This window comes from Osmia bicornis, chromosome 3 (assembly GCF_907164935.1).
Source record: "Osmia bicornis bicornis chromosome 3, iOsmBic2.1, whole genome shotgun sequence".
Taxonomy (NCBI): domain Eukaryota; kingdom Metazoa; phylum Arthropoda; class Insecta; order Hymenoptera; family Megachilidae; genus Osmia; species Osmia bicornis.
The window spans coordinates 10,925,490-10,945,303 of record NC_060218.1 but is presented as its reverse complement, the minus strand read 5'-3'; the positions used below and the strand labels follow the sequence as shown (position 1 = coordinate 10,945,303).

The following is a 19,814-nucleotide window of genomic DNA, read 5'->3' as shown; positions in this document are numbered from 1 at the left end:
TTAGACAACAATCTTTCAACAAAGTAGATAATTTCTAATTTCACCTTTTGCATTCTTCAGTTATAATTAGACAAAGTCGTTGCATATTCTTGAAAATTCATTCGATGAAACTCTGAGTTTTCCTAGCAGAACCATAAACAGTAGCACGGTTTCATAAATATTTCGATCGCGTGATAGAAATGTCGGTGAAAAACGTGTTGACACGTGTACTTAACGCCGGTACAGTTAGCACCGCGCCGTGTTTATTTCAATTAGCCCCAGTCAATTTCAATTCGAAACATAACGATTCTTCCTCAACCAAGGTCGTTGTTCGATACAACAGAGAATCGAAGCTCCATCGAATCGATTCGTTTCTCTGTGCGATCGAGTGTGTCAGGGTGAAGATCGTTGGTAAGCGAATCAACTTCCATCTACATATAATTACGAGCGATTAATTTAGAGTCAACGAATCGCATAAAATGGGAATCGTCGCGACGCACAGTACGGCACTTGAATAAGGATTTTGGGACAAAAATAAAAGAATGTATAGGATGTACTAATAATTCATATTTTTATCTCGCAAATTGTTTGAAGTAAGTTAACTGAAATTATTTGAGTATTATTACATAAATATAATAATTATAACAAAAAACATATTACATTTTATAATAAAATAACACAAGGCAATATTAATGCTAACAGAACAGTAAGAAATAATATTAAACAATGAAAAACTATATACAATAAATGATTTAATATATAATTATATAGATATTAATAAAATTAAATTAATTAGAACTTTCGTCAGAGCTATCGATTGCCTTTAATTCTAGATCAAGAAAATCAAATTGCCTTGAAATAATGTTCGCTTCGTGTTCAAAATTAATATATTCCTTAATGTCCTCGAGATCTCTAATTTGTTTTTTTGTAGTAGTTTTTCTTAAACTTGATATCAGGGGATCCGACGAGAGTAAAAGCCTTTTCATTAGATCTTCATTAGTAGCCTTCCTACTTATTTTACGCGTGTAATTTGATCGGTCTCTCGAGAGAAAGCCTATAGGTAAATTAAAGTAATTAATTACCTCACACCCATGAATTAAAATTTTATGGACGCTGCTGGGCATGTAGTACCAATCATACAATTTCATGTACAATTCAAATGTGTTATTTAAGAGGATCTTAAATCGATGAATATGAATATTTTTACCACAAGATAAAATGCGTAAAATTAAATAAAAGTTATCGATTAAATTTTTGTCAATTTTTGTTATTTCAGAACTTATTTGAGAATTACTGAAAAACCTTCTTGCCGTATTCCCGTCGTTTGTAGAATCGAAACCGGGTTTTGGTTTATCTACTAGAAGCCCTTTTGATTTAAATTCTTCTTGGATCCTCTTTTTATTCTCTTGAAATATTATCTTATTCTCTGCACTTCTTACTTGCCAATATTTAAAAGGAAGTCGATATGATATATGAAGCAGGCATTCAAAAAATCGGATCCAGGCATGTAACGTAGATAAACCAAAACGATACTGATCGGTGTTTGAAGGTTTTTCGGTAATTTCCCTAGAGTTCATCTCCTTTGGAGCTGCTCCACAAATATAACATTTTGAAGCCGAATTAGTGTTGGATAAAATGTTACTGATTCTTCCGTCTATCATAGTAAAATGCAATTCATATGAAATAGTCAAATTAAAATCATCGTTAAAATCACATTTGTTGTACGTAGAGAGTTGTTCAATTCTGGTTTGCATTATGGCTTCTTGTTCCCTAACCAATTGGGCATTCTCTTTGATAAACATAAATTTTACACAATTCCTTGCCGTTTTGGGTATTTATTAATTTTAGTGGAACAAAGGCTATTAAAAATAAAAATTCATCGCTTAAATTTATGTTTTCCATAAATTTTTGTTTATACAGACTGTGACCCGAGCTACCGTCGAAACCCCATTTGCACACAAGTTTTAGATTGCAATTTCTTTCGATGGTTATCAATTTTGGGAGGCTATCACTTGTGGCATTTAATATATTTTGCAACTCTACCTCGGCAGACATTTCGGTAGCTAATATATTGCATACTAAAAATGAATTTCTTATTTTTCTAAAAGTCTTTATGCTAGGAAAATAATTCTTTTGCAATCTATTAATAAAATACCTTAATGTCTCATACTTTCTTTCTAAAAGGCCTAAATCTAAATATAGTGCAACAAGTCCATGAGGTAACACGCCACTATGTTCCTTCTCATTTAATGTTGTTGACTTTTTTGAGATCGCAGTAGCGAAACTTGACTCATCATATGAATGTAAATTTATTAATAGTTCGACGCGGCGTCTTTTAGTTTTCAATGATGATTCTTGAAAACGTACTAGAGGTCTTCCTCGACTAGGTCCTGGCACTGAGTCAGGTACTTCTGGTACAGATGAAATATCGTCGATATTGATCTCCTTATTTAGCCACACCTGATGACGTTTAAATAAGTAGCGTCTATTCCGTGAGCAATCTTTCCATTTTCTTTGGAGTGCTATGCAAAATGTATGTACTTTTGCTTCCATTTGGTCAGACACGGTGTTGACATTCAACAATCCACACAATTTTTTTCTAACCCTTGAAATTTTTTCTGAACAGCTACCTTGCGCGATCCATTCCTCGACCAGATCCAAATTACGGATAGATTTCTCTAATTAAATGATAAATAACATCCAGTGTAGCAGTTTGTCGCAAAAACAAATTATATGGCAATGTAATACAATAGTTTTTTGATAAAGAACCATAAAAATTACAGGATGATTTGAATCGTTTTTATTTAATTGCTTTATAAAGAAAAAAAAGAATTTTGTAAGTTGTAAACGAAAATTATATATACCTTTGGTAATATTTTCCATATTTAAGGTGTAACAAACAAGGTGTATTTGAAAAAAATCAACGAGAGAAACGAATTATATACATATACACGAGAACACTAATTTTTGGTATCTAGGTTACAATAAACAAATTATTGTAATTAACCTTCTATTGATTTCTAATGGTACTATACTTACATTCGTATTCCTAACTCACCAACTGATGATATTATTGTATAATTAGATTAACATTAAATCTTAACTTTTTTCATTTTTGTCCATTGCATTCCGCATGTCGATTGAAAATCCCCCTCAAGGTCACAGTTATCGCGAATGTACGAAAAGTCGATACTCGGCGAAAGGGATGCAATCGAGTACACTCGAAATAAAAAGAAGAGACTTCCCCCGGCAATTTTGCATCTTTTCGTATTTGAAATTGGAATGTTCTCAGATTTCTCAATTCTAAAGAATATTAATATTACATTAATTAGGCAAGGTTGCAAGTGGAAAGCTTGAATTGGAAAATGCAACGGCCGCGTTCTGAATAATTACAATTTTAATTATTTAGGAAAAACTATATCATCGTGTCTTACAATATTATTTTTCTAATATTTTCTCTTCAGAGCCCCGCCGCAGCGAACGAAGATGAGTCGAAGCAGCAGCTGAAGCTCCTGAGGAATCACCTCCTCGCCCTCACCTGTACAGAACCCCAGCTGCAATCAATCAAGGAGCGCAGCTTGGAGGTGTCCTCGCAGGAACCATCGATGGTGGAGGTTCTTCAACTACGGCAGAAGGTCTTCAGGGAAACCTTTCAACAGTATCATCGTCTGTCCACTCGTCTAGTCAAAACTCAGGACAGCGTGACCGCCCTTAAACTCTGGCAAGAGTACCTATCCCACGTGCAAGACTTCCTATCCAACGACGTCCCCGCCGACTACAGCGGTTTGTCGGAGCACAGAAATCTCTGCGAGGTTCTGATGAACCTACTGACTGATCAACAGAATCTCATCCTCACCGTTCGTTCGGAGGCGGGCGGTAACCTGTCCACCACCGAACAATTCAACATCTTGACGAATCTGCACAACGAAACGTTGTCGAAAATTATAGAGAGACACGCGGCTGTTCGCGATATGCTGACAGCATGGGACAGGTACAAGGTTGACCGAAGTAAACTGCTCGGTTGGTTGAAGGAGATCGAGAGAGAACGAAGCCAACTTCATCTTCGGTTCATTAATCTAAGGAGGCTCGACAAGATCCTCCAAAGAATGCAAGCTTTATTGGATAAGATACCGGAAGGCGAGGCTCAGTCGAAGTCCCTTCAAGAGCAACAGGAAACCCTGTTGATCAATTGCGACGGGGCATTGGCTGCGTCCATCCGCATGGAACACGCAGCTGATTCCCAAAGGATAGCGAATCTCAGCGCAGGTTTGCAGACTTGGAGAGATTTCATTCAGAAGATACAGAAACTCCACGCTGAATACGAAGAACAGACAAGAAATATCAGCGCGACTTTCGAGGAGATTAGTCAAACATTAAGCACAGCTTTCCACGCGAAGGCTGCCAATGTTTCGAGGACCAGCGAACAACTGGAGTCCGTTCGACAACTGCAGAACAGGCTGTCCAACACGAGCATCGATTTAGAATCTCTCGGTGTTATCACGGAACAGTTGAGAGAGTGTCTGAGTCCTTCGGACGTAAAGTCCTTGAACCATCAACGAGCACTTCTATGCCAACGGCACGGAGACCTCGAACATCAGGCTGCATTATTAGCGTGCAGATTAGGCGAACGTCGCAGCCTCTACGATCGTTGGGTGGATAAATCGAGAAAATTGTACGTATCGATCGTTAATATTATGTCGAATATTCAGAAACACGATTCCACGTGGAAATCTAAAGACGCCCAGAAAAGACTGGTCTACGAGTTGCAAGCAGAGATCGCTTTGCAACAGAGAGACTTATTCTGGGTGCAAAGCACCGGGCAAGATCTGCTCGAAGTTGCTGACGAGAAGGAGAAAGAGAGGATTCAACGATTCCTCGATCGCGTGAACGAGAAATGGGATCGTTTGACAGCCATGAGCAAAGCAAGAGCGATTAAATCAGAAAATTTCATCAGAACCATGGAAACGTTGGAAACGTTGGAGAGGAGGTTGAATGAGACGTTGAGTATAGTGGCAGGCATCGAAATGGCTCTGCGATCGAAAACCCCGGTGACCGATCAGAGTCGTATCGACAGAAAGTTTCAGGAGCTGAAGCATTACAGCAGCATCATCGATGCTATGAGTGCCAACGTTAGTGAAGTGTTAAATCTCGCGGAGATATTCTTAAAGGACAGCTCGAACTACGTGTTCAAGTTAGACACGAGCGACATTTTGAGGGACATGTATGATTTAGAGAAAAGATGGGATAAGATCTGTATAGAGGTTACAGGATCCGAAGGTTACTTTAAGTCATGGGTTCGCAAAGCTCTTGAGAAGCTAGAGAAGATTACAATAGAATACGAAGACTGGCTCAGAGAGACGGATAGCGTTCTGTCAGAGTTGGAGAACAATCTCGATAGACTTTCCAAAGAGGAAACCGATAAGGCCATCGAGAAGGCTAAGAGGATCCTCGAGGATGTCGAAGGTCACGAGTCGGTGATAGAGTTAATTAAATGGAATGTTCATAAGTTGGTAACGTATTTAGAGATAGATAATCTGAAATCCGTTATTAGCGGAACCTACCAGCTTATCGATAAATGGGCCACGTTGAAACCTAGAGCGAATACCGTTCTATCGGTGCTTCAGCGAGGTCGAAAGAATTATCGCGACTTCATTACGGTGCACGCTGCCGCGGTCGTCAGTTTGACGCAAGTCGACGTTAGATTGACGAGGACTCAACACCTCGCCACGACTGAGCAAAAAGCGTCTGCTCAATTAAGATTGCAACAGTTGAACGAGATCGAGGAAGAGTTGAGGACTCTGAACGTTACGCTTCAAAGGGCCGACGAATTGGCGTTGAAGGTTATGCAAGAATGTCATCCGGACGAGGTGGCGAACATTCAGAAGCTGGTGGACGAGTACCAGTTACTATCGACTGATATCAAGGAGAGAGTGGCATCTCTGAGGGCAGAAATCGAAGGGCAAGAGAAGAAGGAAGTTGACGAAGCTGTACAGGTGGACACTTTGCCTAGGTTACTGAGAATGACTTCCAGTGACGCTTATCTGATGGTACTGGAAGCTGCCTTGATTGAATGCAATGATGCTTTGGATACGTTGGAACTAGCAGTTACCCCGGATCCTGTTGCCGGACCCGGGTTAAATGCTAGTGCTAAGCATATAGTAAGTTTGACATAATTTGACGACATTTGGCGTTAATGTCATCGCAGCATCGCGAAATGACATTTAATATCTTCAAGTTTTTAAAGGCTCTAAAATCTATCGTTCTATCTGACAGAGTAAATTGATCGGTAGCTGTCAGTCATCGATCGAACTGGCTCGTCATCTGCACAGCTTGCTCGTCGAAGACGGGAAGTTGAGTCCTCAGGTTGCCAAAGTTGACGAAGTGACTGCATTGACCAACCGATACGAGAGTCTTTTAATACTGGCAAGAACGCGTGAACAACAAATCAGGGAACTTAGGTAAAATTATAATTGATTATTTAAGACGCTTGAATAATATTTCCTACCCAGTCAACGTTAAACAACTTTTTCATGTACAGATCGCCTATGAGTGATGTTTACACCTCTCCCTGTGATCAGTGAGTGTTTCCCTTTCGCACTAACAATTTCTCATTAACAGTCATTAACGTACTCCGTTCATTTCGTGTCTGCTTTTCTCCTCTCGTTTCACGTCAACCCACTTAGATAACGTTTGTTAGATAACATTTCTTTTGTGTATCTATTGTTTCGTTTCAGCAATTGATTTTCAAATTTAATTAAATTTTATTCCTCATTTTCAACTTATCGTTGCATCACTCGTCTTGACCCATCCTATATAAGTGAATATTCAAACTAAAATTTTACTTTCTTCATTGCAGTGATAATGATAGACTGACCTGTCCCCTGTGTTCCCATCGCAATTGGGCTCAACTGGAAAACGATCTTTGGAGAATAGAAAAATGGTTAGAATTCGCTGAAGGTACTCAAAACGAGCAGCATTCACCACCGAGCAGTATAGAACAGCTGGAGGATGTGATTCAAAACCACCGTGAATTTCTACTCGATCTCAACTGCCATAAGAGCATCCTCGTTGGTCTGAACACGGTGGGTGCTCATTTAGCCAACCACACCGAAAAATTGTGTCGAGCCAGCCAGCTCAAAGACAGACTGACCATCGCGAACACGAGATGGGACAAAGTGTGCTCGTTGGCTGCACGTTGGCAGGGACAGCTTCAAGTTTCTCTTATGTCGAACCAACAATTCCATCGTATCATAGAAGAGTTGCTTTCTTGGTTGGAGAAGACAGAAATGAGTATAAGGGTCAGCGAACCGGTTGATTTGACCAAATCGCCTGAAATTATGACCGCCAAATATAATAAATTCAGGTATGTTCGGTGACTTGAGAATTTTTAACTCAATTTTTACTCAAATTCTATCTTGGAAAATTTTTAAAATTCCCAGATAATTTTCCTTTTTTTGCTTCGAAACCTCTCTAATTCTAACCCAGAATTGTGTGAGAATAATGAAGACTTTTGTTGTTCAGGGAATTGAGAAGTGACTTATCGTTAGAGCGATGCGAACCTCGTGTTTTGTTGCTTCAAGAGGCGGTAAATCAATTACTGGACGAGAAAGGCGAAACCAGGGCACGTCTGCAGGAACTTCGACTCAGGTTGCAGTCGCTTCGACGGCTCACAGGGATATACGCTTTAAAATTAGGGGCAGCATTAGGGATGGACCCTAGAGAGATTGGACTTGCAGCCACCACTTCTTCTCTTGCTTCCCTTTCTCAAGACGTAAGCTACATTCTATCCTATCTCTTCCATAGATTTGAAAAGACGTGAAAATAAACATTCCCTATGGTGCAGAAGAATAATTTTAAAGAAAATATTTGCAAGGAACGTCAGTGCTCTGCGGATGGTTCTCCCTTGGTAAATGTTTCATAGTAGATTTACGCACTTACGTCGTAGGATCACGTTAACCGGTATTTAACATACATCAGGCATTGATTATAATAAAAATCCAACGAAAATCATACATGAAATGTTGGAGGTAAATTAGGCTGTAGTTCCGAATTGCCCCGGTGGCCGATCGACATGGGCTTTGGAGGGGGGAGAGGGGGGAGGGAGAACACCCCAAATATAAAACGGTATCCACATCAGACCGGTAGTTCCGGAGATATTAATTAAAAACTTTCGCAGAATACATCGAATTTTGCCTATATAGACGTGACTAACACAACCATCCCCGCTGTAGAAACCGTGGTCGTCAAGCGTCAAGCAGCCGATGACACAATAGGGGTTCATTTATCACTATTTATCAAAAGGGTAGAAAAATAACCATATGTATGACGGGAGATTAATAATTGTAAAAAAAAAGACGAAGGCAGTGATTTGTAAATTACGGTTTATCTCGAAATTTTCTACAGATTTGCGAAGAGACGATTGCGGAACACAAGGAAAGGTTGGCGTAGCTTCGTGGCCTGGTGGCGCAAATTGCATCGGACGTCGGTTTGGATGCAAGTGGGCCATTGCACTGCGAGGTAGAGGCAGTGATCGTTAACTACTACTATTGAAGTCTATTCAGCTGCTGTTGCTACTGTTACACCATCACAGTCACTAATGTAGCCAATTTACCATTATTTTCTTCCTCTCTTTCAGTCTTTACTCTCCCTTTCTTTCTCTTGTTATAGTTATCGTTGATCGATTATTATTAATTATTATTATTATTATTAATTATTACCGCTATTACTTTTATTTGAGTAGTTCTGTAAATAAAGTTTTCGTTTAATTATGTATTATTGTATATTTACATGAAGATGAATGATATATTTCCACCTGATATCCATTAAAACAAATACATAGCATCAAAAGCAGAAAAATATTCCTTTTTGAAGTTAATGTTAATCTCTTAACACGTTAACGTATAAGTTAAATTTTGACTTATACCACATTCATAATAACTAGCACATATGTATATTAATAATAAAATAAAAATATTGTAATATTTCTTTTTTTCCCTTAAAAAATAAGTAATAATAAGAATTTAAAGAGCTCATTTAAATGCCAGTATATGCACGTCCATTTAAAATTTAAATGGCTGAAGTTGCAGGATCTGCTGCCAATCTGCCGCAAATCTGACATTACAGTCTGCGCGCAGACTCTGTTTTGTTTCTGTCGCCAATTTGGCAACAGGTTATGTTAGCAGGATCTGCTCGGTTTCTGACGCCAATCTGCTATATCATTCTGTAGGCAGGTTCTGTTTGCAGAAACGCAGCCAAATGCGGAAACAGATGGCTATAGATTTGTAGACAGATTCTAGCAGAGTCTGCTGCCAATCTGCTGCCAATCTGCATGCAAATTGCTATCTGGGCCCTTATGCAATGCCTCTTCCAAGTGCAGTTCACACTCAGTTCCAAGTTTCACTTCATTTAGTGGAACTTGGTGAGATTGGCAGGGAAAATCCATGTGCCTAACTAACGATAAATCGAAATGTTTTATTAGAGCAGGTTTCAAAAACCTGCACAAGAAAAATTGAAACAGCCTAGCTGAAGCAGGCTGCAATTCCTGAACCATGGTTTGTCTACTCTGAAAAGAGGCATTAAAGCTATTTAAAACAATTAAGTCGAGGAAATGTAGCTTTTAATGTTAGACCTATTCAACAATAATAAGAAATTTTGAGCTTATCGACCAAATTTCAATCACATTTCGCCACCATACTTCAATCTTCCTCGAAGATTATTTACATTAAATTAATCCACTTAATAATTATTATAATTAAGAGATTAATTTATTTTTTCCTCTCCTTTTGTAAAGGAGGCGGGCCTCTACAAAAAGGCCCTTACAAAAGTCAATATGGCGTCGAAATAACATGTCAAATACGCTAAAAACGCTCGCTTTTACACATGCATAACTTCTGAACCGATGAATTCCGCGCCTTAAAACTTGGATTTTTAGATTCTACTCGTTAAATACTTCAAGAACATAAAAAAACAAGGCCATAATTTTTGGGCCCCCGAAGTAAAGTTCAACCCTATCCTGCACACTATTAATTCCGTGACGCGGCCGTGGTGCCCGCGCAATCATATCTCGCACGGCCCCTAAAAGTCGATACTTATATGAATTCAAAAACGAGTATGTGATATAAACATGTTATTATGTTTATTTATCATGTAATATTTGTAACATAAAAATAGTATTATATTTGTGATTAAAGATTGTAATTATTATCTTTCAATAAAACTACATACATATTTTATGTATATACTGTCTAATTGAAGTATCATAACCTAAATAACCTATTGTATGTCAAAGTATATATACGTCATTTAAAGGGTGATTGGAAATTGCAGTGAAAATGAATACTTATAACGTGATAACACCGGACTTTATAAATTTATGTATTACTAGCTCTAGTCAGCAATCGTGCTGTGTAGAACGAAGATTTCAAAAAGGAATAACAATTGATGAATTTAAGGTAAAAATATTTAGTAAAAATTACATATCATTTACTGTATATTGTAAATTTTATTTTATGTCATTATTCTGTTATATTAAAGGGAAAATTAGAACTATTAACGGGCGGTAATCCTGCAACAATGAAGATTGAAGTATATGATAAGAACGATAAATTAATTTGTAAACTAGATGATGGTCAGCGTCTTTTAGGATCATACCCTATTGATAATGGAATGAAAATACTTGTAAATGAATACCTTATAAAATAATAGTAACATTTTCTGTAATTGTAATAATCATAAATATATGTAATATTTTAGGTAATAGACAATTTTTCTCGTACTGAAGAAAATTTGAATAATGTAGAAAAATTTGAAATATCTGAAGAAGAATATGCAAAACGATCAGGTAAAGTAATAAAAAAGCTACAGATTAAGTATGTATACTTACTAGATAAATTTAATATACATAAAGAGTATCAATTCAATTTACACAATTTTAGTAGCCATTGTGATAACTTATTATATTAAACACTCCCAATTTTTTGTTTTAGATACTGTGAAAGCATTTCTAGAGAAAAATAAATTAGGAAAATATAATGAAGAAGAAATGAAAAGAAAAGCAGAAGAAAAAAAAAAAGAAGAAGAAGCAGAAGCTTTAGCTGCTCAGTCATGCAAAGTTGGTGATCGATGTGAAGTTTGTGTTCCAAATCAACCAAAACGAAAAGCTACTATTATGTATATTGGCAAGTACAATGCAAATGTACTTGTTAATAATATCATTTTCAATTATCACATGTGATTATTTTATTTGTAGGTAAAACTGAATTTAAAGAAGGTTGGTGGATTGGAGTGAAATATGATGAACCGCTTGGTAAAAATGATGGAACGTAAGATCATTGTTATCTATTGGCGTAACTAGGTGAGTGCCAGGGTGAGCCTGGCTTGTTTTGAAAATGTAAACTGGCTTCCTCATTATTTTAAGATTCTAGAATTCTAAAATTCTGTAAATTTTTAATTCTGAGATTCCAGGATTCCAAAATTTGTATAAGACCTGGCCCTACAAACGAATCCTAGTTACGTTAATGTTGTTCTCCTATATTTTTATTGTTACATAATGCACTAATGACTTTTTATATTTTTTTTAACGCAGTGTTAATAGGAAGAAATATTTCGAGTGTTTACCAAAATATGGCGGGTTTGTAAAACCAGCACATGTAAAAGTAGGAGATTTTCCAGAAGACGAATTTGATTTGGACGAAGAACTGTAAACTATTAATATTATTATTCATTTTTTAATCAAAAATTAGAATTTACAAAAAAATCTATAATTAATATTTGTTACATGTAAAAATGCTTAATATTTCCTTCGCTTTATTATATCCGGCCTCCAATTTACAGGATGTGTTTCTTCCGTCTGAAATTATATAAATAAAAAAATAACTGTATTAAGTCTATCTAAAAAATAAATGAATATTCCATAAATAAATTATTCTTACAGCAGTTTCATCTTCTCTGTAAACTTTAATTGTTTTATCCGCTTCTGTTGTGATCATTCGTGTACCAGACATGTCAAATGTAATACTAAATACTCCAGCTTCACTGTCCATTGAACCAGGTTGAACTGGCGCTTGTAACCGTTGGAAATTATACCTTAAAATTTACATAATATTCATAAACAATGTTACAAATGAATATAATATAATGTTTATGTTACCCTGTCCTCCAATCCCAAAGATGCATTGTGCCATTATCTGCTCCAGAAACTAAAACACCATCAGCATTAACAGCCAAACAATTAACTATGGCGTTGTGACCCGACAAATTTTGAATAAATTTGCCTTCTGGACACTTCCACTGCTTAATGTTATCTGGAGATGCTGATGCGAACATATACCTAATAATTGGTACAAATTAGCACAAAAATAAAAGGCAAAAAGAATTTAAAGAAACATACTTACAGCGATGGATGAAAAGTTACAGCTCTCACACTCTTCTTATGATTTGTTAAAGTTGCTCTAGATTTTCCTGTAGCTAGATCCCATAATCTTATAGTACAGTCATGACTTCCTGTGACGATCTGATACAAAGAGTATCATTTTAAAATATCAAATATTTTCTATTGAAAAATGTAAAAGCAAGAAACCACTGTACCTGCGGTTCAGCTGTTTGACAAATTACACTAGCGATTGTATTAGTATGACCAACAAGTGTGTGTACATTTGCTTTAGTACGCATATCCCATACTCTTGCAGTAGAATCTCTACCTGCAGTTACTAATACATCTATAGTAGGATGAAGTGCCATCGAATACACAGCTGATAAATGACCGTGATAGTGCCTTATAACCTTTAAAAATGAAATAAAAGTAAATTATAATTACAATCACAGTATTCCAAGTAAATTAAATTATATATAATAACCTTGTTGTATTCAAGATCCCAGCACTTTACTTGTCTGTCTTCTCCGCAAGAAAATAGATATGGATGACGTTGAGAAAATGCAAGTCCACGAACACTACTTATGTGACCAGTCAAAGAAACTTTCAATTTACCACTGGCAAGATCCCATATCTACAATTTTTGAAATTAATTTAATATATGTTAAAAGGAAGTGTATTCATAATTTTTATATAATTCAATGAAATACATCTCACTTTAATAACTCTATCTGCTGAACCTGTGGCAAACCATTCATTGCCTGGTTCAACGGCACAACACCTGACCCAACCAAGATGGCCACTAATAACTCTGTATAATTTCCATGGTGGATGCCATTTTGGTTTTGCCATAGAAGTTGTTTTCTTCTGCGTTATAAGCATAGTATTATTTACGTTTCCACCTGAACTTGCTTGTGTTGATGCTATTATACTACTACTTTGTGTACTGCTATAAGGTACTGTTGCTGTAATACTATTTCCTCCAAAAGATTCATCTATAAATTAAATTTTTATTAAAACAATAACAAACTTACATTTTATGCATGTATGTACAATGTATACATACCACCTGGTGGAGGAGGATCTACATTTTCATTTTCTTTTTGTGGTTTCATCATATTGTTATTTCTAACCCGTTCCAACACAGGACCATAAGAATCTTTTGCTTTTATAGACTTTTTCATTTTTTGCCTATAAAATGTTATTGTTGTACTTGATTAAATTTATTTATATTAATGTGAATACGGTATACTTACAAATTCAGATCTAGAGGTGGTAAAGTGCCTTGATTTAATAAAAACATGTCATGTGTCCTTTTTAAAGATCGAAATACTAGAGTATGTACAGAATGTTTTTGTACATCCTATAAAAAAATTTATATTTTTTACTATATGTTAGAATTTTGTAATTTGTTAATAATATTTACTTCATAAATAATAATAAATACTTCTTAATAATATTACACCAATAACTTAGTTAATATGAACGTTAATTAAAACAAATTAAATGTTTTCTTACCATTTTTGTAAAAATTAAGGTTATATTTATTCATTACACTATCACACGAACTGAGGGATGAATCAATACACCACAATACACCGAACTCAAACGATTGTGGCCGAACTCTCTTCGATTAGTGACCAATTTCACACGGTTGTCGATTTTTTGACGAATATTTCTATGATTCCGTCAGTGACTACAGATTACGGATGTTCGATTCCGATTCGATTCTTTAGAAAATCGATTCTTTTGGTAAAAAAATCGATCTTTTGAATCGATTCTTTGATTTCGATTTTTTAAAGGAATCGATTCTCTCATTCCGATTCAGAATCGATTCTTTCCGGTGAATCGAACATCCCTACTACAGATACCTAAAGGGTCATTCCATGCCAAATGAATCACTTTTTGATGTCACCATCGGCGATTTTGTTTTAAATGAAATATGGGTGAACTTGTAGAAAAGCTACTCCCTCTCCGATTTCGCTGATTTTTAAATATGTTGTGAAATTCGTCATTTTAAGCAACTTTTTTCCTCTAATATGTCGGACTCGACTAGTTTGCGAGATATTTGCGAAAGAATATTGTTACTACTACAGCGAATTCTACCTATACGTATGCGCCGGTGGCCGTGTGTGCGCCGGCTTGCTTGCCTATCGTTTCTGTAAGCAGTACATATTTTCACTTTTCAGGTAAACTTTACTTTACCGGACCCAAAATTTTGGACCTTTTTTTTTATTTTTAGGTTTTTTTGCGTAGTATTTGAAAATGCAAGTCTCAACTTTAGGAATTCAGTGGTTAAAAAGTTATAAGCGTGTAAAGTTTGACATTTTTAGCGGATTTGCTACGTTACTGTGACACCATATTGCCTTATATGTATAACTTGATTGGTTCTCACATGGGTAGAACAGTCTGTTTGTAAAATAAATATAAACCTAACTAACTCAGACAGCATCAAATTTACGGTTTGCCTGTACCCGTCAAAGTAGTCGGCACTCACATGAATCTGCCTGCAGCTAGCGACACCGTTCATTGGTCAAGAAGTCAATATGGCGTCACAGTAACGTAGCAAATGCGCTAAAAATATCAAACTTTACATGCTTATAACTTTTGAACCATTGGATTCCTAAAGTTGAGACTTACATTTTTGGATTCTCCGCATCAAAAACTATAGATTCAAAAAAAAAAGTCCAAAATTTTGGGTCCGGTAAAGTAAATTTCACCCCACTTTTCCTCTATTCATTATGTTAATTTATGTAGTACATACATACCATGTGGTTCAGCTTCTATTCATACAACGGATGAACTGAAAAATCAAACTATAACATTTGACTCGCGTGGCCGATCGCTTAAAGTTGGCCGGAATAATCTAACCTAACCTAGACGTATAAATAATAAAAAAAATAAAATACCGTCAACATTAGTACAGACGGCAAACAATTTTGTAGTGCACAATGATTAATATCAATGTTGACGGTATTTTATTTTTTTTATTATTTATATGTCTAGATTAAGTTAGGTTAGGTTATATTAATATTTCGGTCGCTTTTAGACGGCCGGCCACTTAACTCCAATGACAAAATTATTGACATTAGTAGTTAACTTTGATTTTAAGCTGACCCGTTATATGGATAGTAGCCGGGATATGTGGTGCTGTTGATAAAAACAATAGATAACCAGGGTCTCTTGCCGACGCACACACAGCCGCAGACGTATGTACATATGTATACGTATGTACAGGCGAAATTTAATGCAGTAGTATTTATAGTTTTTCGTGAATATCACACAAACTAATCGAGTTCAATATACAGCTTACAGGAAGAAAGTTGCTTAAAATGACAAATTTTACAACATATTTAAAAATCATCGAAATCGGAGGGAGAGTAGCATTTTTACAAGTTCACCTAAGGAATCAGGGTGGACCATAGGATTTACATAGTGCGAGGACGCCAACGTCACCATGGCCCTTAGCAACCATTTTATGGCATCTTGGCCTTGAAAAGTTTCCCTCGTGAGAAGGGAAGCGCCTTTACAAAATACACATGGCCCACTTCAGCCGTTACATCTACGTTAAACTTTGAATTTTCTAATACTTAATTTCTAATACTCTCTTTACTAGGTTTCGCCGTCAAGGAGGTAACCTTGACCACGACTATGTTCTCAGTTTTCATTCTCTTTTTTCAATCTCTACTACTTTTATGGAATGCATAGTCTACATACATATATACATACATATATCTATGTATCTATAAAGAAATTGGCCCGAGCATCCGGATTTCTTGACTTGCTTTCATCGAGAATTTTCACCGAGGAAAAATAATGGTTCCCTTTCTACCTAAGTTACATTGTTGGTACAGGCAAGGCAAGAAATCCAGATGTTCGAAGTATTGTAGTAACGTGCCTATACTTTCTAGTCAATTATCTGTTTAACCATAAGTCTAAACGATCTACGCAGTGCATTGAAACCGAACATGAAACAAAACGCGATATACGTGTATGAATGAGTGAGTATATACGGACATTGCTTCTTGGAAATTCAAGTTATGATCCCACTGTAACGTGACCAGACAATTACGCAGTTCCCATAGCTTGTACGTATGCGCAGCAAACTTCTGATTGGGTAGAAATAAGGTGGAGGGGGAAGCAGAGTTGCCGCTCAATAAAAGAGCCAGGTTCTTGTTTCCACAACGTAGTTCCAAACATTTGATCGTTCAGTTGTAATCGTTCGTGAGAAAAGTACTTGCATCATGACTGGTCGTGGAAAGGGAGGAAAAGGATTGGGAAAGGGAGGAGCAAAGCGTCATAGAAAAGTTCTTCGTGATAACATTCAGGGTATCACGAAGCCGGCCATTCGTCGTCTTGCCCGTCGTGGTGGAGTCAAACGTATTTCTGGCTTGATCTACGAAGAAACGCGGGGTGTTCTCAAAGTATTCTTGGAAAACGTTATCAGAGATGCTGTGACTTACACTGAGCACGCTAAAAGGAAAACCGTTACGGCTATGGACGTCGTCTATGCTTTGAAACGCCAAGGAAGAACCCTCTACGGTTTTGGTGGTTAAAGTGTCATTCTTCATTTTTGTTCAGTAAAAGAAAAAACGGCCCTTTTCAGGGCCACCATGTATTTCTTGCGTATGAATTCTCAGTTTCAATTATATTATAATGTTGACATTTTTATACTCCCATATAGTAATAATACCGTACATTACCCTTTATGTAAGTTCAAAGAAAAAAATATTCTGTGCAGAAGATTTGAATTGCACAATATTCCCCCCCAATGTACAGATTTATAACTAACAACAAGTTCATGTATAACTTAATTTAACAGTTCTTTTTATTCCTGGAAAAACTCAACAGTGCAGGTTTAAGGACATGATACCGCAACATGTGTAAAATCGTTAAATTGTTATTAGTGTATGTACGAATCCAATAAATAAATCATGTAAAAGGATAATCTATAGTTATGCATTAGTGTATATCGTTGTCATATAAATTTAAGGTAACTTCTTATTTTTTAATACTGAATATATTACGAAATAGATTAGTACTCTGGAGATGTTGCCGTTGATCCGCCAATTCTTTATGATCAACACGGCATTTTAGAACGGCTGGGCAAGTTATTATTGACATGTTCGGAATTTTACTCAAATACAAACTGTACAGCTACAAATAAAGAACAGCACCAACGTACATAGCGGTGCAACATTCGTTTCAGGCATTCTGTCGAATACTTGGGATCTATCTTGCATTAGAAAATCTCGATCCCTTGTATCTGACAGGTTTATAAGATTAGTTATTTAAGACATAACTACCTTTCAACTAAATTCCAAATTGAGTGTATTACAATATACGTTCGAGATTTGACTTTTATGGGAAAAATATTTTTTTGAACCTGATTTAATGATTCTTTTAAAAGCTGGAAATTCTAATAAAATGATCACGAAAGTGTTTTTCGTTTGAAAAAAAATTGGGCCCTGAAAAGGGCCGATTGTTGTAAAAGGTGGAACCTAAAACTTAAGCTCTTTCTCCACGAATGCGGCGAGCAAGTTGGATATCCTTTGGCATGATTGTAACTCGTTTGGCATGAATAGCGCACAAGTTAGTGTCTTCGAAAAGTCCAACAAGGTAAGCTTCGCTGGCTTCTTGCAAAGCCATCACAGCAGAACTTTGAAAACGAAGATCCGTTTTGAAGTCTTGTGCTATTTCACGAACGAGACGTTGGAAAGGCAATTTACGCATCAAGAGTTCCGTACTCTTCTGATATCTTCGAATTTCTCTGAGAGCTACAGTTCCAGGCCTATAACGATGAGGTTTTTTCACTCCTCCCGTTGCAGGCGCACTCTTACGAGCAGCTTTAGTAGCTAACTGTTTCCGTGGAGCCTTCCCACCCGTAGATTTACGAGCGGTCTGCTTAGTACGAGCCATGTCACTGAGGATAAAGTATGCTTCGTTCGAATTCCGAAACTACAATGACGCAACGATGATTTCGCTTCCCTTATATGCTTGTAAAGCAGAGTTCCATCTCTACTCTGATTGGTTAGAGTACGTGTGGTGGGGAGAGTTCAGTAACGCTTGACGAGAGGATTACGTGCTGGACATGGCGCGATGGAGGAGAAAGGACAGCTGGTACTGCTATACTCGTCTGCTAGCAGGAATGAATCCTGCTCGCCCTTCAGTCTAGACGCTTTCTCCCATTCTCCGTGATATTGGAGTGAGAAATCATTCCAAACGAGATTATTTTTGTCCTTCGCTCTCAGCTCCATTTCTCCCGTAACAGCAAGCAGACTATGGGGGTTCTTTTCCTGGTAGAAATAAAACATCTGCATCAACCATTTGGGTCAGATGGTGGGAATTTATGACCTTCTAAATAATGCACAGTAGAGATGTTCGATTCCGATTCGATTCTTTCGGTAAAAAAATCGATCTTTTGAATCGATTCTTTGGTATTCGATTTTCCCCAGAATCGATTCTTTCATGTAAGAATCGAAGATCGATTTTTTGCCCTCTAGTGTTAGAAAATTCGGTGACGGTATCCGAAGGCTATCAACCCGAAGCCTAATTGCACGACTAACCAGATGTTAGTCGATTTTACAAGACAGACCCCCAAGAGGCCTGGAAGGATTTTAAGGGCTCGTGAGAACGAGCGGACTTTGCCGGGCTTGAAAAGTCAGTCCTGTTTGACCTGCTCTACGAGAAACATCGTAGATGAAATATACAAACTAAAACATTTTTGCTTGAGTCATTCAAATCCTGTCACTCCAAAAGTTCTTCTACTATTCTTCTTATACTAGGGAATTAATTCTCATTTTTTATATCGGCTTTTTGGTTTCGAATTTTTAGAAGAATCGATTTTTCTGATTCATAGAAACACATTCACTCCTAAAAAAGTATAAGAATAGTGATTAAAATATAAACAATGTAGAGCGTTTGCTTTTGGTGTAAGAGCTCCCGCAGACTGCAGACTTTGTATCGGCCGATAGTTTGGTCGGGTTGGCCGGTTAACGCGCACACTAGGCCAACTAAATACTCGGGTTGGTGAAAGAAGAAAAAGGGTGGAAAGAGATGGATAGTTTATGGTAGTTTGAATGCAATCGTGTAGCCCATCAAACGTATTTATCGGCCGATACCGAATCGTTGTAATATGCGCATTTGCATACATCTTCATCGACCAAACTATCGGCCGATAGAAAGTCTGCAGTCTGCGGGGACTCTAAGAGCATAAAAAAATACAACATCGATTCTTTACAATAATTGATGCCGCACAGAAGAATTGTATGGGATAGTCTGTTTACAAAAATGAAAATAAAAAAGGAAACAAAAAAAGTCAATTCTTTTCAAACCGATTCTTTTTAGACTGATTCTTGCAAAATTGATTTTTTAAAGGAATCGATTCTCTTATTCCGATTCAGAATCGATTCTTTCCGGTGAATTGAACAGGTATAAATTGTGTTTTTAACTTTCAGCTTTCTCA

At 36.8% G+C, this 19,814-nt stretch overlaps 5 protein-coding genes across 8 annotated transcripts; 3 read left to right on the top strand and 2 right to left on the bottom strand.

Moving 5' to 3' along the window:
* Positions 1-283: 283 nt before the first annotated feature.
* Positions 284-8,665, top strand: LOC114880980 (nesprin-1-like). 2 transcript variants are annotated; one of them, XM_029197546.2, is made up of 7 exons: positions 284-390; positions 3,444-6,137; positions 6,253-6,437; positions 6,518-6,556; positions 6,836-7,342; positions 7,501-7,750; positions 8,383-8,665. In XM_029197546.2, exons 2-7 carry the CDS (start codon positions 3,585-3,587, stop codon positions 8,425-8,427), a joined length of 3,579 nt encoding a protein of 1,192 aa, XP_029053379.2. In that variant the 5' UTR covers positions 284-390; positions 3,444-3,584; the 3' UTR covers positions 8,428-8,665. The 2 variants fall into 2 exon arrangements, with proteins under 2 accessions (XP_029053379.2, XP_029053380.2); XM_029197547.2 differs by lacking the exon at positions 6,518-6,556.
* Positions 8,666-10,024: 1,359 nt separating this feature from the next.
* Positions 10,025-11,858, top strand: LOC114880977 (tubulin-folding cofactor B). 2 transcript variants are annotated; one of them, XM_029197544.2, is made up of 6 exons: positions 10,025-10,430; positions 10,513-10,656; positions 10,732-10,819; positions 10,965-11,156; positions 11,228-11,332; positions 11,564-11,618. In XM_029197544.2, the coding sequence occupies exons 1-5, from the start codon at positions 10,311-10,313 to the stop codon at positions 11,302-11,304; spliced, it is 621 nt and encodes a 206-aa protein (XP_029053377.1). In that variant the 5' UTR covers positions 10,025-10,310; the 3' UTR covers positions 11,305-11,332; positions 11,564-11,618. The 2 variants fall into 2 exon arrangements, with proteins under 2 accessions (XP_029053377.1, XP_029053376.1); XM_029197543.2 differs by having other exon boundaries at positions 10,027-10,430; positions 11,228-11,300; positions 11,564-11,858.
* On the bottom strand, positions 11,690-15,302 carry LOC114880976 (pleiotropic regulator 1). Of its 2 annotated transcripts, XM_029197541.2 has the most exons (12): positions 15,118-15,302; positions 14,221-14,508; positions 13,868-14,027; positions 13,606-13,712; positions 13,416-13,540; positions 13,067-13,344; positions 12,834-12,983; positions 12,565-12,759; positions 12,372-12,490; positions 12,128-12,307; positions 11,910-12,063; positions 11,690-11,827 (listed from the first exon to the last, which is right to left on the bottom strand). In XM_029197541.2, the coding sequence occupies exons 3-12, from the start codon at positions 13,868-13,870 to the stop codon at positions 11,768-11,770; spliced, it is 1,371 nt and encodes a 456-aa protein (XP_029053374.1). In that variant the 5' UTR covers positions 13,871-14,027; positions 14,221-14,508; positions 15,118-15,302; the 3' UTR covers positions 11,690-11,767. The 2 variants fall into 2 exon arrangements, with proteins under 2 accessions (XP_029053374.1, XP_029053375.1); XM_029197542.2 differs by lacking the exons at positions 14,221-14,508; positions 15,118-15,302 and having other exon boundaries at positions 13,868-14,155.
* Positions 15,303-16,385: 1,083 nt separating this feature from the next.
* On the top strand, positions 16,386-16,961 carry LOC114880975 (histone H4). Its single transcript, XM_029197540.2, has one exon. It carries the CDS (start codon positions 16,594-16,596, stop codon positions 16,903-16,905), a length of 312 nt encoding a protein of 103 aa, XP_029053373.1. The 5' UTR covers positions 16,386-16,593; the 3' UTR covers positions 16,906-16,961.
* Positions 16,962-17,352: 391 nt separating this feature from the next.
* On the bottom strand, positions 17,353-18,288 carry LOC114880974 (histone H3-like). Its single transcript, XM_029197539.2, has one exon. It carries the CDS (start codon positions 18,266-18,268, stop codon positions 17,858-17,860), a length of 411 nt encoding a protein of 136 aa, XP_029053372.1. The 5' UTR covers positions 18,269-18,288; the 3' UTR covers positions 17,353-17,857.
* Between the last annotated feature and the right edge of the window lie 1,526 nt (positions 18,289-19,814).

Excerpts from the sequence above, each read along its gene's own strand:
- LOC114880980 (XM_029197546.2), top strand. The coding sequence starts at position 3,585 with ATGGTGGAGGTTCTTCAACTACGGCAGAAGGTCTTCAGGGAAACCTTT. Across the intron at positions 6,138-6,252 it reads ATGCTAGTGCTAAGCATATA|AGTAAATTGATCGGTAGCTG; the intron begins GTAAGTTTGACA and ends TCTATCTGACAG. Across the intron at positions 6,438-6,517 it reads CAACAAATCAGGGAACTTAG|ATCGCCTATGAGTGATGTTT; the intron begins GTAAAATTATAA and ends TTTCATGTACAG.
- LOC114880977 (XM_029197543.2), top strand. The coding sequence starts at position 10,311 with ATGAATACTTATAACGTGATAACACCGGACTTTATAAATTTATGTATT. Across the intron at positions 10,431-10,512 it reads TAACAATTGATGAATTTAAG|GGAAAATTAGAACTATTAAC; the intron begins GTAAAAATATTT and ends GTTATATTAAAG. Across the intron at positions 11,301-11,563 it reads CTTGGTAAAAATGATGGAAC|TGTTAATAGGAAGAAATATT; the intron begins GTAAGATCATTG and ends TTTTTAACGCAG.
- LOC114880976 (XM_029197541.2), bottom strand. Across the intron at positions 12,760-12,833 it reads GGGATCTTGAATACAACAAG|GTTATAAGGCACTATCACGG; the intron begins GTTATTATATAT and ends TCATTTTTAAAG. Across the intron at positions 11,828-11,909 it reads ACAGAGAAGATGAAACTGCT|ACGGAAGAAACACATCCTGT; the intron begins GTAAGAATAATT and ends ATATAATTTCAG.
- LOC114880975 (XM_029197540.2), top strand. The coding sequence starts at position 16,594 with ATGACTGGTCGTGGAAAGGGAGGAAAAGGATTGGGAAAGGGAGGAGCA.
- LOC114880974 (XM_029197539.2), bottom strand. The coding sequence starts at position 18,268 with ATGGCTCGTACTAAGCAGACCGCTCGTAAATCTACGGGTGGGAAGGCT.